The following is a 16,295-nucleotide window of genomic DNA, read 5'->3' as shown; positions in this document are numbered from 1 at the left end:
AGCCTGGCAAGTTACCCGTGGTGTATTTGATATGCCAAAAACAGTAAAAGTTTCACAATGGAGACGTTACTGGTGCCCACTGGAGCAAATCGGTGAACAATGGGACAACAGTGCTACAGTGCTATTGTGTAAACTGAGTTTAATAGCTGACTGTAGCATCATCAATGGACATTTAAAACTCTGAAGCTTGGGATACTGATTCTGGATCTTTGTTAAATTCTCTGCTGATCTCAATTAATTTCCCCTAAATTTTTCCTCTTGGGTGAAAATAAAAGCAATTCTTTTGGTCTTATTTAACAATTTCAAATTAAGTAAATGTATGTCTAGAATACTTGAATTATATGGCCTTAAATAAGGGAAGTGATTGTAAAATAATGAGAAACAAGAAACATAGTTCCTCATTTATCTAGATAACAGAGGGTTAATCTTAACGATGAGTTTCTCTGAATTTCTTTGCTAAAAAGAAAATAATGCATGAATTGGAAATTAGACTCATATTTATCACAATATGACATTATGTGGCTGGAGAGATAGCACAGCAGGTAGGGTGTTTGTCTTGCACACATCCAGCCCGGGTTCGATTCCTCCGTCCCTCTCGGAGAGACCGGCAAGCTACCAAGAGTATCTTGCCCATACGGCAGAACCTGGCAAGCTACCCGTGGCGTATTTGATATGCCAAAAACAGTAACAACAAGTCTCACAATGGAGATGTTACTGGTGCCCACTCGAACAAATCGATGAGCAACGGGATGACAGTGACAGTGACAGATGACATTATGACCATATCAGTCAACTTTTTGAGATTCAAGATGAGCTTTAGAGTCAAGTAAAATAATGCATATGGAATTCTTAGAAAACTATTCAGTATTATATTACTTTATATAATTATGTTACATTATTAGCGCCCGCTCGAGCAGATCGATGATCAACAGGATGACAAGTGATAGAAGTAATAATTATGTTAATATTTATTATACAAACAGTAGTTCTAGTGGATGATATTTTAGTTTGGAACTTTATAAATGAATTACTAAAATATATTAACATATGGGGCCAGAGAGGTAATACAGTAGGTAAGGCACTTGCCTTGTATGTTCTGACCCAGATTCAATCCATGGCATCCCACAAGGTCTCCTGAATCCTACCAGGAGTGCTTCCTGACTGCAGGGTCAGGAGTAAGCCTGGAACACGATGAGATGGACTTCCCAAGCCAATATATGTGTGTGTGTGTGTGTGTGTGTGTGTGTGTGTGTGTGTATTATACATATAGTAATTTATGTTAAAAATATATGACAAAATTGTTTCTCGCTCAATGTATACCTTTCCTAAATTCATAGATACATCATCACCCATTTTGAAAACATAATTTTTAGGGTTCTTTTTTGCTTTTTGGGTCACACCTGGCGATGAACAGGAGTCACTCCTGGCTCTGCACTCAGGAATTACCCCTGACGGTACTCAGGGGACCACATGGGATGCTGGGAATTGAACTCGGGTTGGCCACGTGCAAGGCAAACGCCCTTCCCACGGTGCTACTGCTCCAGCCCCGTGTAAACTAATTTTTATATATTTTTTTAAGTTTGGCAGTTGTAGTTTGGATCTCCTGCTTTTAGTATCGTTGGTTCAAATCATGCTGCCTTAATTAAAAAGTTTATTAATGAAATATGAAAAATATAATAGTTGTTTAAAATTAAACATTTCTTATAGAAAAGAGTATGCTGTTATTTGGAAAAAACAGCATAAAATAATAATAAGCTGGGGTTGGATAAATCGTACAGTGGCAGGATGTTTAGCTTGCATGCAGCCAACCTGGGTTCAATCCCCAGCATCGATATGGTCCTGGAGCACCACCAGTGGTAATTCCTGAATGCAGAGCCAGGTAGGAGTAACCCCTGAGTATCTCTTGGGGTGGTGCGGCTCCCCCTCTCCGCCCCCAAGAAAGTTATAGCATAATGTTTTTAGTCTAATTCAAATCTAATTACCTGGAGTCAATAATTTTGAAAAATTAAGAAAGCAGAGCAAAAATTTGTTCCTGATTATATCTCTTTAGCTGAACAGCTAAAGAGACAGCAAATATTTAAAATAGAACCTACAGGAGATAAATGGTTAATACCATGAGATCAAAAACATATCTGATTTTATTCAAATTTTAAGGAAATTTAACTAAGACAACATATATCATCTTTCAAACTGTAAGAAATCAAAAGATTAGAATGTTGTAGAAGATTTCAGGCAAGAATTTTCATTTATTCTTTCTACCAGTTTAAATTCAAAAAATCTGTGGTAGATAATTTGGCAGCATGTCAAAAAAATGTATAAACCTACTGACCTGAAATTTTTATTCTAGAAATTTACCTAAAATGTCAGAGAGATAATTTAAGTGAAACAGAAGTTACAACAGTGAGAAAAAATGGGAGGAAATGAAATGTCCATTAGCAGAATTCTAATTAAATTAAGATATATTTCTATATGAAATGTTATGCAATAAGTCTGAAGAAATGAAGTAGGCTGGACATGAGACGGTAACATGAAATAATGTTATAATGTTAAGTTAAAGAAGTAAAATACATAGTGGGAGTTACTTAACATGAAAACTTAAGGCTTAAAGCATATGGTATTATTTAATAGTTTATTAGGATTGAGAAAACACATTCACATTATTAAATTTTTATCAGCCATATTAAAAAGTTCAAAATAGTTTACCAGAATTTGTCTAAAGATACATATGTAATTTTATACAAAGTAATCATTACAGTACTTAAAAATATTATTTCACAATGCCATGCCACCGAAGGGCTCTAAAATAAAGAAACAAAATATACAAGACATACAGTGGAATTTTATGAGAAATTAAATATTACTTAATTATTTAATTTAATTAATAAACATCCAAAGATATTTAATGATAAGAAATGCTCAAGATATGTTAAGCGAAATACATAGATATAAACTATGGTAAACAACCATATTTTGATTATATAAAACACTTTAAAAACTTAATCTACTGGTTGTTTCTGGGCATTAAATGTATAGTATACTCAAGCTACCCTGATGTATTCGATATGCCAAAATTCTCACAATGGAGACATTACTGGTGCCCGCTTGAGAAAATCAATGAGCAACAGGATGACAGTGACAGATATTCAAGCTTATTCTGATCATAGTTTTTGTATTTCCTATGTTTTCTAAAGTGAATGGGTATTTTATAATGAAATGCTTATTTTAAAAGCTGATATTCATTTTCACTGTCACTGTCACTGTTATCCTGTTGTTCATCGATTTGCTCGAGTGCAAACCAGTAACATCTCCATTGTGAGAGTTGTTAATGTTTTTGGCATATCCAATACACCACAGGTAGCTTGCCAGGCTCTGCTGTGCAGGCGGGATACTCTCTGTAGCTTACTGGGCTCTCCAAAAAGGACGGAGGAATCAAACCCGGGTCGGCCGCATGTAAGGCAAACACCTTACCCACTGTGCTATCGTTCCAGTCCGATATTCATTTTAACATAGAAAAATTAATCCCCAGTCACTTGAATGCCAATGTATCTACAGGGTAAATACAGATATGAATAGTAAATTACACATGTATTTCTAAATTAAAATTAGGCCTTTATATTTTCTTCCAAATGCAATAACCCTGAAGTCCTAGACATAACTAAGGTAAATATATTAATAATATGAAGTTCTCTTAATAGCACAAGAGATTGTTTTCAAAAGAATTTTAACTCAATCACACAATAGGTATTTATTGTGTCCTTAATGTTTCCCGGTACATTATTCTAGGACAAGTCAGACAAAATTCAATAGCATTCACATTATGAAAGGAAAAACTATTGCAAAAAAATAAGCAGGCACAAAATAGTAAAGATGTCAGGAAAATTATTATTGTTCTTATTTTTTGCTTTTTTGGGTCATACCCAGCAATGCTCAGGGCTGACTCCTGGCTCTGAACTCAGGAATCACTCCTGGCAGTGCTCAAGGGACCCTATGGGGTGCTGGGAATCGAATCTGGGTCGGTTGTGTGCAAGGCAAACGCCCTCCCTGCGGTGCTATTGCTCCAGCTCCAGGGAAATTATTTTTAAGCAGGGACTATCAGAGCAGAAACTTGATTTAAGTAAAGGGAGTGAGTCATGAGAACATGTGAGCTTCTGTGGCAGGAAGAAGACAAATATAAGCTGAGGCAGAACAAGGCCTGATGTGTTTAAAGACCTGCCAGGAGGCTAGTGTGGGTAGAGTCAGCAAAGAGAAGAGTTCTGGATGAATCTAGAGACAACTAGCAGAGAGACAATGAAGGTGCACATACACCATTCTAAGGTTTTAAATTTTGTTTCAGGTACTTCAAAACCTCTAGAGAGTTTGACACTCACTTTATTTCAGCATATGTAATATAAAATTATGTTGGAAAATCAAAATAGTAATGGTCTTCAGTTGTAATAATAAAAAAGGATAAGCACACCATAAAATTATTGTCATAAATTAAAGAAAAGAATTAGTTAAGCTATATTATTAAATGCAGTCTCTTTTATTCTTTCTGCATTGGACTGCTGCCCTACAAGCCAAATATTAAGCGACACAATTACCAGTTTAATTGGAAATCTATTGTCCATTTCAGACTATTGTAAAATATGTTACGAAACTGAGTCCATTGAATTTCATGTTGCTAAGCTACCATGAACTCACCTACTTTTGAAATTAGAATTATAAATGTTAACTAGGTTGTAATAGATGAGAAACGCCTTTGTGTGGTTAACTTTTTATTCATGTTTGGAAATTGAAACATATACTTTAACATGCATTTCTCAATCTGCTTCTCATGTATCTGGGGATATATCATAACCTTCTTAAGAAGAAAACTGAGAACACCTTTCCCTATTTCCCTCATGCTAACTATTTTGTTTCCTTTAGTTTTTTTTTTTTTTTTTAGGCTGGAGCGATAGCACAGCGGGTAGGGTGTAGGGTGTTTGCCTTGCACTCAGCCAACCTGGGTTCAATTCCTCAGTCCCTCTTGGAGAGCCCTGGCAAATTACCGAGAGTATCCCACCTGCACAGCAGAGCCCGGCAAGCTACCCGTTTCATCTTCAATATGCCAAAAACAGTAACAACAAGTCTCACAATGGAGACGTTACTGGTGCCTGCTCAAGCAAATTGATGAGCAATGAATGGGATGACAGTGCTACAGTTTGTTTTTTGTCCACACCTAGCAATTCTCAAGGGGTACTCCAGGCTCTGCATTCAGGAATCACTTCTGGCTGTGCTGGGGGTACCATATGGTGTTCCGAGGTTTGAACCTGAGTGGGACAAATGCAAGGCAAAAGCCCTACCTGCTGACCTGTCACTTGGGCCCAGCTGCTATTTTTTGCATGATGATTATAGTTCATTCCAAAGACTCTCATTTTTGTGATAATTTATATATTATCCAATTGCAGGTAAACTAGATTCCCTATGCCTCCTTGCAACTCACAAAATCATGCTACAAATTCCATTCTTAGAAAAGGAAGAGGCAGACTAGAACTGACATAAGGTTAATGGTGGACAGTCTTGGGCACTTTGTGATGGTGAAGGTGTGCAATTATGTACATCAATGCCAGCAAAATTAACACTATGTCACCATCTTACCAAAACTACAATGAATTATAAGATTGTAATGGATATTTGGAAGGTTCTATTCTGCTGTCCACAGACCTACAAATACCCCACTATTTCTTTATTTTTGCCTAGAAAGATGGTGGCATTTTTCTCCCTCATCTTCCTGAGAACCATCAATGGCCTTTACAGAGGGGTTAAGCAAGAAAGGCCTCTATTTGGAGCACTGTTGTATACCATTGCTTTGTCCTTTCTCGCTTGCCACAAGGAGCTTAGGTTTATCAGGTTATACCCATCACAGTGCTCCTGAATCACTCCCATTCCTTTGTTTATGTGTAACTACTTCTCTATGCACTCTTCCCCAACCAGTTAATCAGCTTTTCCCCTTAATCAGACTCTGTTAATTTTTAAGGTCAGATCTTTTTAGGACACTAAACTTGTATTATAAGTTAATATTGCCTTTCTCCTCTCCATATGTCTTTTGAATAGTTTACTTTAAAGCAATGACCTTTTTGTATAGCCACAGGAAGACAGTTAATATTATGCTTTTGTAACTTGGGAGTTAATTTGCTTCAGGTAGTACATTCCCGGGCATCTGCTTTCTTAAGACTCAGTTGCCCTTATTTCTTAGCACCCCAAAAGCAGGGTCCCGATGAGGGACTGCAAGGACCCAGGGCAAACTGTGCGCTACTCTGGCATCAAAATGGGCCAGGCCAAAGCGCCACGATTCTTAACTATAAGAGCTTGATCATGGACAAATGCTGTCATGATCCAAAAGCAATGACAAGATTAGGACCCAGCTAGGGATAGGAAAGACTAATCTGGCCTGAGCACTGTAATCTGAGATTGAGATGACCACAGGAGAGCAATTCTATGAGCTTAATGTATCTCTTACTGTGTCCATACAAAATGATTAATATTATGAATGCTTATATGTTTGTTGGACAAGGAGAGGAGAAACACACCCATGGGATTCCGCTCTTGGGTGGGTCATCCTGCTGAAAGAGAATCTGTCCTAGAAGAAGCATCCCCTGAGGGAAAGAATTTTACACCTATTGATTATGACCACACCTATGTATAAGCCCCAACCCCTCATGCTTTGGGATTTAACTAGGCTGTAAGAGTGAGCTGGGGGTTTCGGGATCCAGATCCAGAGCCAGGGGGAGAAGCAGAGAGAGAGACAGGAGTGAATGGACATGAGATTGGAATAAACTGCAACTGAGACCAACCAGCCTGGCCCTGTTCCTTCCTTCACCTGCCCATCGCCATCTACCTCCCAGGGGTGGGGGAAGCAGCATAAGACTACGGAGCATGGGCCAGGAGGCGGGAGAGATAGAGTGCTGCTGCCCTTTTGTGATTACATAGAGCACCAACTGTTTGTAGCAATTTATCAATTGCTTCTGTCATGATTATCTGTGAGTTCACTTTGATATCTGCGTACATGTGAATATGTACAGAGAACAAAAATAAATTGTAAGAGAAATTGACTTCAGAACACAACAGGTTTAATGATGGAAAGTACCTAGTTCTTATTCTAACATAAATAAACATTTAAAAAATACTCTAATTCTGCTTCTCTGATTGTGTAGTTTTCACTACTTTGTTCTTGGGACTCAGTAGAACAGTTTAGATTTTAAAGGCTCTTACATTTCTGAGTTATTGACTTTGTCTACCAACAGGAGATACATAATCTGTCTGAATGCACCTTTCCTTCTGAGGCGCTGAACTGTACACCTTAAAAGTTTTTTTGAAATGAAAATAATAATCATACTCATAATGTGTCTAATAATAAACCAATTATCCCCAACTCAGTGGAGGACAGAGGTCAAGCAAGTGATCATCTACTGGATCTGTATATCTGCAGAGAACAAGAAATACAAGCAAGTAGTTTGCTTTCTCTTAAAGATAACCACAACAAACCTTGATGGAGACAAAGGGTCCAGATGTATTTCTAAAGCAAAATCAAGTAAATATAGGTTAAAAGAAAAACATAAAAAGGAATATGGATGAGTCTGAAAAAAATAAAAAAAGTAGTGCAAAAGAAAAAAGAAACTTTCTTTTCCTACACAGAGGATTTAAAAAAAAAAGCTAGTATCTCTTTTTCATCAATCATTCATAAAATATATATCTCATCTCTATGGTTTTCTGAAGGGGTGAGGCACAAGAGGAGTACCTGTAAATCTTCTAAAGAAATATTCCCCAATTAAGAATTTTAGATATTCCATTACTATCATTATTATTTTTGCATCTACTTTGAGGAGTGGTTTTCAACTATTTCCCACATATTAAAGGAAACATTATTTCCCATTAATTGATTTCTTATTAACAGCTAGATCCAAACTTAGTATGGCTTTTATGAGGCATACTAGGTGGTCACAGAGCAAACAAGATAGCATCTTTTGAGAACAAAGGTATTAAACAGGTAAGAGAGAATTATGAAAATGTTCCATTCCAAAAAAAAAAATGGGGAAAAAGCAACAAAAAACTTGTAGTTTTTTTCACTGCTGTTGACTCTGGGGTAAACACAGGAAAATTATTTGCAGGACATAGTAGATCTATAGTTCTACATCAGTTTAAGAAATAAAAATTGGACCAAACCTTCTGAGAAAAAATGAATTCACTAATAAGAAAAAGAAAGCAACTACCACCACTAAACAATAACAACAACAAAAACTGGTTTTGTTCTTACAAAGATGGTCTAACAAGTTGGAAATCCTACAATTTGGGTTTTCTGGATTCACAGGTTACTACTTCCTAAACTCTGTTACTTCTTCATTTATATTCTCTTCTCACAGCTAAGCTGTAGATTCAACTGATGTTCTGATGACAATAGTGAAACCCAATGACACACTTAGTGTGTATACCTCCACTTCACAGTTCTACACAATTTATTTATGTTTGCCTTTATCTCTTTCTTGAGATGGGGATAATACTGAATTTGTATTAGTAGATGTTATTATGCTTATTAGTCTTAATAGTGTTTGTTTTTTTTTGGTGGCGGTGGGGGGTGGGGAATGACACAACTCCCAAGCAGTGCTGAGGGACCCTAGGAAGGCAACTGCAGCAACTGGACAGGTGATTCAATGCAAGGACCTGAGGATGATGTGCTGTTCGGACTCTGAGATGCCAGGGCCACATCACCTAGTGATGCCAAGCACTGTGTCCAGCAACACTCAGGGGAAATGGGGATCGAACCAGGATTGACTATAGGTAAGACATGTATCTTAACCCCTATAACATCTCTCCCTGATTATGATTTTCATTTTAAAAAGATTTTAAGACATAGAGTTCAGGTCTATCGAATAGAATGAATGGCATGAAGAGTTGAACCAGCCTATTGGTATAAAACATCAACAGCTTAGAAAAGTATGAGCTTTTAAATCTGAGCATAAGCACATACTAAGTAATAAAAACTGCATTACTGTATGCTTGAAAACACACACAATTTTTAACTCTTGAGGTAGGCCTCCAGTCAATAGCTCATCTCAATAATTTTTTTCACATATAACTTGAAGGACTTTTCAGAGGTTTTTGTTACATTCAACATACATATTTATATCGTATTATTTTGTCAAAAACTGATAAAATATGATGTCTACTAAGTATTGATTATTCATTAGAATTACCAGAAATAAGCCTTTCAATGGAGACATTACTGGTGCCCGCTCCAGCAAATCATGAACAATGGGACAATGGTGCTACAGTGCAGTTTAGTTTTGTGGGCAAATCTGGCATTGCTCAGGGCTTACTCCTGGTGGTGCTGGGGATCAAACCTGGGTCAGCCCCATCCCAAGGAAAATATCTTAACCCCTATACTATCTCTAGGGCTCCAGAACTAAGGTCTTTGAAAAAAAATATATATATATATATGAAGAAAAAATATCACTATCACTATTACTCCACTGCTCATCGATTGCTCGAGTGGGCACCAGTAATGTCTTCATTCATCCCTGTTGCATGTCAGTGCAGCCTGACAGCATCTACTCGCTCCAGGAACACAAAAAGCATGTTTTTGTTACTGTTACTATTTTTGGCCTATCAGCTATGTCACGGGTAGTTTGTAGGGCTCTGCCACATGTGAGGAATATCCTCAGTAGCTTGCCAGGCTCTCTGAGGGACAGAGGCTTTTTGAAAAAAAAAAAAAAAGAACTTACAGTACTTATATTCCTTATAACTAAGATTTTGAGTTAATGGGGTTTGGAGAGGTGCCTTAAAAATATTTAATAAGTTAACTCTGGGGACCAGAAAGATAATACAGGGTCTAAGTGCTTATCCTGCATGTGGTTGACTCTGGTTCTATTCCTGGCACTGCATAAGTGACTCCTTGAGCAACGCTAGGAGTGACCCCTGAGCAGAGTAGACCTTGAGCACCACCAGGTGTGGCCCAAAAATCAACCCTGCAAATTAATTTTGATAAGCAAATTAATTCTGACAAATTAGAAAATTAACCAAATGGTTCTAAGCATACTTCAGAATAATGTGGACAACTTTTTAAAAAGTGGAGATTTCTTGGCATCACCTCCACAGTTTCTGATTCCAGCAGAGTTTGGAAATGGGCACACATGTCTAATATCTTTCTAAGTCACAATTATCCTGTTAGTCTACACACCAGTTTGAGAATTAGTGAATTAGAGAAATGAAAAAAAAAGTGTTGATAAAGCCTTACAAAAAGAAGCCTAGAAAATGTTTGTTTGCAAGAGGGAGGAGTGTAGCTCCTTTTTCACTTTGGCCAAACCCATTATCTAGACTGAAACCTCAAATGGTCAAGACTGACAATTGAAGAATTTTGAATAAGAGGCTTTCTCTTCCTAACAAAAACTTTGTTTTCAATGTCTTAGTATAATTTCATAACGGAATCATTGAGTTGCGTTGAATGAAGTAACCACTATCAATAGAATATGTAAAACAAATTTTAGAAAAAATTGAGATGATACCTGTAGAAGGACCATTTTAGCAGAAATTGCCTGGCAGCTTTAGGAAAACTGGGTCTTCCTTCATAGGGTTTCAGTGCTTGCATCATCACGTTGTCAAGCCATGCAGCCCACTGCTCCAGGGTGCTCTGCTGCTGAAGAGTCATCTTGAAGTCTGTTTCTAGTCTCTGAACCATGTTGTCATCACACTGACACACCCAGGAAGCCTGCTCCTGGCACAGTCCACAGAAAGCAGAGAAAAAGGTCAACTCAGCATCATTTCATTGAATGTGATCACACAAACCATACGTATGAGTGAATAGGAAATTGTAGTGATAGCTTTAAACAATAAAACACTAAGAATCTGACAGTTAATAAAGAAAGTAATAAAAAGTGCTTTTGATTATGAAAAAGTGACATAGAAGCTTGACCTGATTTTTCTATATTAATTAGTATATTAAAATGTAAGGGGTCTCATTCCCCTGACCCTGAAAGAGCCTCCAATGTGGCACTGTTGGGAAGGACGAGTAAAAGAGAGGCTCTAAAATCTGAGGGCTAGGATGAATGGAGACGTTACTGAGACCACTCAAGAAAATCGACAATCAATGGGATGATGATGAAGATGATGATGATGATTATGATGATTAAAATATATGAGCACTTAAGGAAAATAAAACCTGAACCTATGGTACACATGGTCTTACATTCAGTTATATTTTGTATTTCCTTCAATAGTTCTCAATTTTTCCACCAGACAACACTTTAAAGACCATTCATTAAGAGTATTTGGAATAAGTCAAATGGATAAATTGATTCAATTTGCCTAAAGTAATCTCTCAGAATTAAAACAGAAACAGACTTGAATAGTATTATGAGGAAGCATTTGCCATGCAAGATTTATGTATTGGGAACTTGAAATCTCAAGGGCTACCCAAGGCAAGGATAAAAATGCAGTTTAATTAATAAAACTGAAAAACAATACTAACAACAAATAATACTATTGAGAAACTGGAGATTAGTACCTGCCAAGAAATTGAATTACAATAGCATTCCTTCTGGTTCTGACTGAGAAGTTTCATGTTGGTAATAGCAATGAATGTAGGAAATTCTAAACCTACTTTTAAGACGTCTCCCTGAATTTCAAATTTCCAACAGTATGCTGTATTTAAAGATTTAAAAACCTACTGAGCCAGAGAGAGAGCTCAAAGGCTTGTATTCAGGCTTTGCAAACAAGAAGCCCAGGTCTGAACCCTAGCTACACATGGTTCTTCACCCCTTGCTCTGCACTTCTAGGAGCAAACGTACCATGAGTACCAGTGGGTGTAGTTCAAAATAAAACAAATAGAAAAACTCTGTATTCTGAGGTCCAAATTTATTATTTCAATGGAATAAAACCTTAATCTTAGCCTTGGGTACCAGTACACCTTGATCCTATGAAGTTTACCTGTTCAAGAAATATTTCAAACAGAAGATACTTCAAGTACAATATAAACTCAATTCATTTTATTTCCTTTGACGTTTCTTTTAACGTTTCCAATTATTAATAAGGAACAAAATTTGAAGTATACCTAAAATCCAGGGCTGGAGCGATAGCACAGCAGGTAGGGCACATGGCCTACCCGGGTTCGATTCCTCTGCCCCTCTCAGAGAGCCGGGTAAGCTACCGAGAGTATCTCGCCCGCACGGCAGAGCTTTGCAAGCTACCCGTGGCATATTCCATATGCCAAAAACAGTAACAAGTCTCACAATGGAGACAGTACTGGTGCCCGCTTGAGCAAATTGATGAGCAACGGGATGACAGTGATACAGTGATCTAAAATTCAAGCACTGAGTAAACCACAACATGCAAACATAACTGCCCTTCAAATGCCTTTAAATATTTACTGTGTATGAATATTTTTTTAAAAAAAGAACCACATTATCATTCTAATTAATGGTATGTTAGTTTAACCCTTCAAATGCCTTTAAATATTTACTGTATATGAATATTTAAAAAGAAAAAGGACCACATTATTATTCTAATTAATGGTATATTTAGTTTAACTATACATGCTAAATTAATTACCATGTAAGCAATTTTGGAGTTTTATCTATTGCTCAACGGTTGAATGTGCTTTAGTGTTATGAATACATGGTTATTTACATAATAAAGTCCAAGTTAGAGATTAGTGTTTATTACATTTATTTTCAGTTAGAAATAATGCCATAATTAAAGATCCTATAAGTTTGCATACTTTAATGATTGTTTTTTATGTTAAATTCTAAAATGTAACTTCCACTGGAACTTTTTTTCAAATTCTCAAAATAAGATAATTACTCACATGGATCATTTTATTTTATTTTGATTTTGGGCCATACCTGGCTGTACTCAGCACTTGCTCCTGGCTCTTTGCTCAGGACCATACCTTGTGGGACTCAGGGATTATACAGGGTGCCTGAATCAAACCTGGGTCAATGGTATACAAAGCAAATGCCCCACCCATTGTACTATTTGCTCTCTTTTCTGCATGAACTGTTGCAGAATTTATTTGAAATTACCTTTGGTTTTTTTGTTTGTTTTATGGGCTATATCTAGTGGTACTCAGGACTTACTCCTGGATCTGTGCTCAGAGATCACTTCTAGCAGTGCTCAGGGTTAATATGTGGTGCCAAATGAATTGGGGCTGCCAATTTGCAAGTGCCTTAACCCATGTAAACTATCTCCCAAGCCTCATGTATTTACTTTGATATGATGAAATTATCTAAGAATAATTAGTAGACTTCAATATATGCTGTCAAAATAATTCTCAGAAATTTTGTGTTAAGAGTCCAGGAAATGGCCAAAATAAAAAGAGGGGAAAAAAACTGCCTTATAGTTGGTAGGTCTGGAAAGAGTAGAAAATAAGTATATAAATTACCATTAATATGCAAAGATAGTGTCAAAGTTGGTATTTATACCTAGAATAAACTCAAAGGTATAAATTAATTGAAATAAATACTTTATAGAACTGCAGATAAACAGGCATATAAAAATATTAAAAGGCCCAGGAGTATGGTTCAGAGTACATGACCTGCTCTGCATGTGTGAAGGTGTGAACATAAATATTTAGCATTATTGGAGATGGAGAGATAGCACAGCTGGCAAGGCACCTGTCTTGCATACAGTCAACCAGCGCTTCATTCCTGTCACTACATATGGTCCCACAAGTACCACTAAGAGCAATGCCTGAGCATAGCTGACTATGGTCCCCAAACCAACCAACCGTCAACTATTCCTCAGCATTACAAAAAGAAAAGAAAAGAAAAGAAATACACACACATCACTGTCATCCCGTTGTTCATTGATTTGCTTGAGCGGGTACCAGTACAGTCTCCATAGTGAGACTTGTTACTGTTTTTGGCATATGGAATATGCCATGGGTAGCTTGCTAAGCTCTGCTGTGTGGGAGAGATACTCTCGGTAGCTTGTCGGGCTCTCTGAGAGGGGCGAAGGAATCGAACCCAGGTCAGCCATGTGCAAGGCAAATGCCCTACCCGCTGTGCTATAACTCCAGCCCAAACACACACACATACAGTAACAAAATTTTATATATTTCTCAAGTATATTCAGAAATAATTTTATATGAATTTATATTATTGAGCTTAAATTGCACTTTAAAACCCCAATTTGACTTATTACCCCAATTTTTCTTAAGGCACTTTATTTTTATTGAATCACTGTGAAAATAGTTACAAAGCTTTCAGGTTTAAGTCTCAGTCATAGAATGATCAAACACCCATCCCTTCACCAGTGCACATGTTCCACCACCAAGAACCCCAGTATACCTCCCATTCCACCCACTACTCTGCCTCTGTGGGCAGATGATTTTCACTGTACTCTCTCTTTACTTGGATTACATTCAATTTTTGACAGAAAACTCACTATTATTATTTGAAATTTCCCCCCAACAATCAGACCTGCCAAAAAGACATCATTTGTTTTCTATTGCTGATAATGAAGAGCATATGATGTTGCACAGCTGCGATAGCAGCTGCGCAGTTTTAGAATTCTGGTACTTTAGTAATTAAGTCCAGAGGTATTTTTGCCAGCAGCTGCTGGGTTTGAGTCTGGTTTGTGTGCCTCTGGGATCATGGCCATTTAGGAGTGGAGGAGCTGTTTGTTGGCGGCAACTTGGGGTCTCGTCTGGGCGGGGAGCAGGGCCGGTTCCATCCCCCCATTGAAGATTTCTCACGCACCCCATCACTGAAAGCTCCTACCTCTCTGTCTAGGCTCTGAAAGGTGGCATTTGCCATGCTGCCAAAAAGGGGGAAACAGAGGGACAAAAACCCTTCCCCTCCAGGGGCGGCATGAAGCTGTAGCTTAGTTCATAGTCCAGGAGCACTTCTGCTAGCAGCCACTGTGTTCCGAGATTGGTTTGTGTCTTTAAGGCACTTTTATTTGATTTATTTGAAGTCAATCTCACTCAGGGACTTACAGAGGGTAAGCAGAGGGTAGAATGCTTACTTTGCTCACAAACTATCTGGGTTTGATCCCTGTCATCTATTATGGTCCCCTGAGCCCTGCCAGGAGGGAATCCCTGAGTGAAGAGCCTAGGAGTAAGCCCTGAGCACTGGTGAGTGTTGCTCGAACAGACAAGCAAAATAAGGCTCATTAAAATCTGAAATAAAAATATAAAATACAGATTTGATTTTTTAAATTTTTTGCTTTTTGGGTCACATCCAGCAATGCTCAGGGGTTACTCCTGGCTCTACACTCAAAAATCACTCCTGGTGGTACTCAGAAGACCATATAGGATGCTGGGAATCGAATCCACATCAGCCGCGTGTAAGACAAACGCCCTCCCCACTGTACTATTGCTCTGGTCTTGAAATACAGATATGAAAAAAAAAGTACACATTTTAAGGCAAAGTAAACTTTCACTATTCTCACTAGAATTAGTTAATGTAAACTCCACTGAAATATGGTAATGGCTTTGAAAACCAGACAGTTTGTTCTTGGAAAGGTTATGTTTTTGGCATTTATGATTACACATGCCTTTGTGTATTAATATATAAAAAGATTTTTTTAAGTTTACAGATATCAGTTGTTTGAGCCTAATCAGTAAGTGAGAATAAACAACTAACTTTAGAGTATCCTAAAATGAACTGAGGCCAAATATTATATTTTGATATATTTGGTGATTAAACAAGAGCAGGGCTGCAGATTGAGAGATCAAGGACATGGAATGATTAAAAGTTAAATTTTTTAAGAATTCATATTGTTTAAAATATTTTAATGTGATATAAATCACAGCATATAATTTATTCAAAATAGTTTTTCTTAGTATATTCAATTTATATCCATGTCACAAAATTCTGAAACATTTGATTTCATTTTCTCCACAAGAAACCTGTATATATCCCTTTCCTGTCATCTTCCAATATCCCAATCTCTCCGAACTTTACAAACACTAATCTACTTTCTGCTTTCATAGATTTTTCTGTGTTGCACATTTTCATCTAAATGTAATCATGAACCATGTGATCCTTGACATCTGATTTGTTTCCTTTAACAGTTTTCAAAGTTCACCCAGGCTGCAGCATGTATCAAACATTTTTTTTTTTAATTTTTATTAAATCACCATGTGGAAAGTTACAAAGTTCTCAGGTTTATATGTCAGTTATACAATATTCAAACACCCATCCCTTCACCAGTGCCCAAATTCCACCACCAGAAACCCCAGTTTACCCCCCGCCCCCACCCCCCTACCCCCTACTGTATAACTAATGAATTTCACTTCATTTTTTTCTTTACCTTGATTACATTCCATAATTCAACACAAA

At 37.3% G+C, this 16,295-nt stretch overlaps 1 protein-coding gene across 7 annotated transcripts in view; it reads right to left on the bottom strand.

The window, feature by feature from the left end:
- The window catches only part of RFX3 (regulatory factor X3), a 333,475-nt gene that overhangs the window by 29,364 nt on the left and 287,816 nt on the right, over nt 1–16,295 (bottom strand). For all 7 annotated transcript variants that reach the window (XM_055144130.1, XM_055144135.1, XM_055144140.1 and 4 more), the window contains one exon: nt 10,518–10,726. In XM_055144130.1, coding sequence (XP_055000105.1) covers nt 10,518–10,726 — 209 coding nt within the window. The remainder of the gene's footprint in view (nt 1–10,517; nt 10,727–16,295) is intronic.

Source organism: Sorex araneus, chromosome 1 (genome assembly GCF_027595985.1).
Source record: "Sorex araneus isolate mSorAra2 chromosome 1, mSorAra2.pri, whole genome shotgun sequence".
Taxonomy (NCBI): Eukaryota; Metazoa; Chordata; class Mammalia; order Eulipotyphla; family Soricidae; genus Sorex; species Sorex araneus.
The sequence above is the reverse complement of the archived record's forward strand: the minus strand, read 5'-3'. Positions and strand labels throughout refer to the sequence as shown.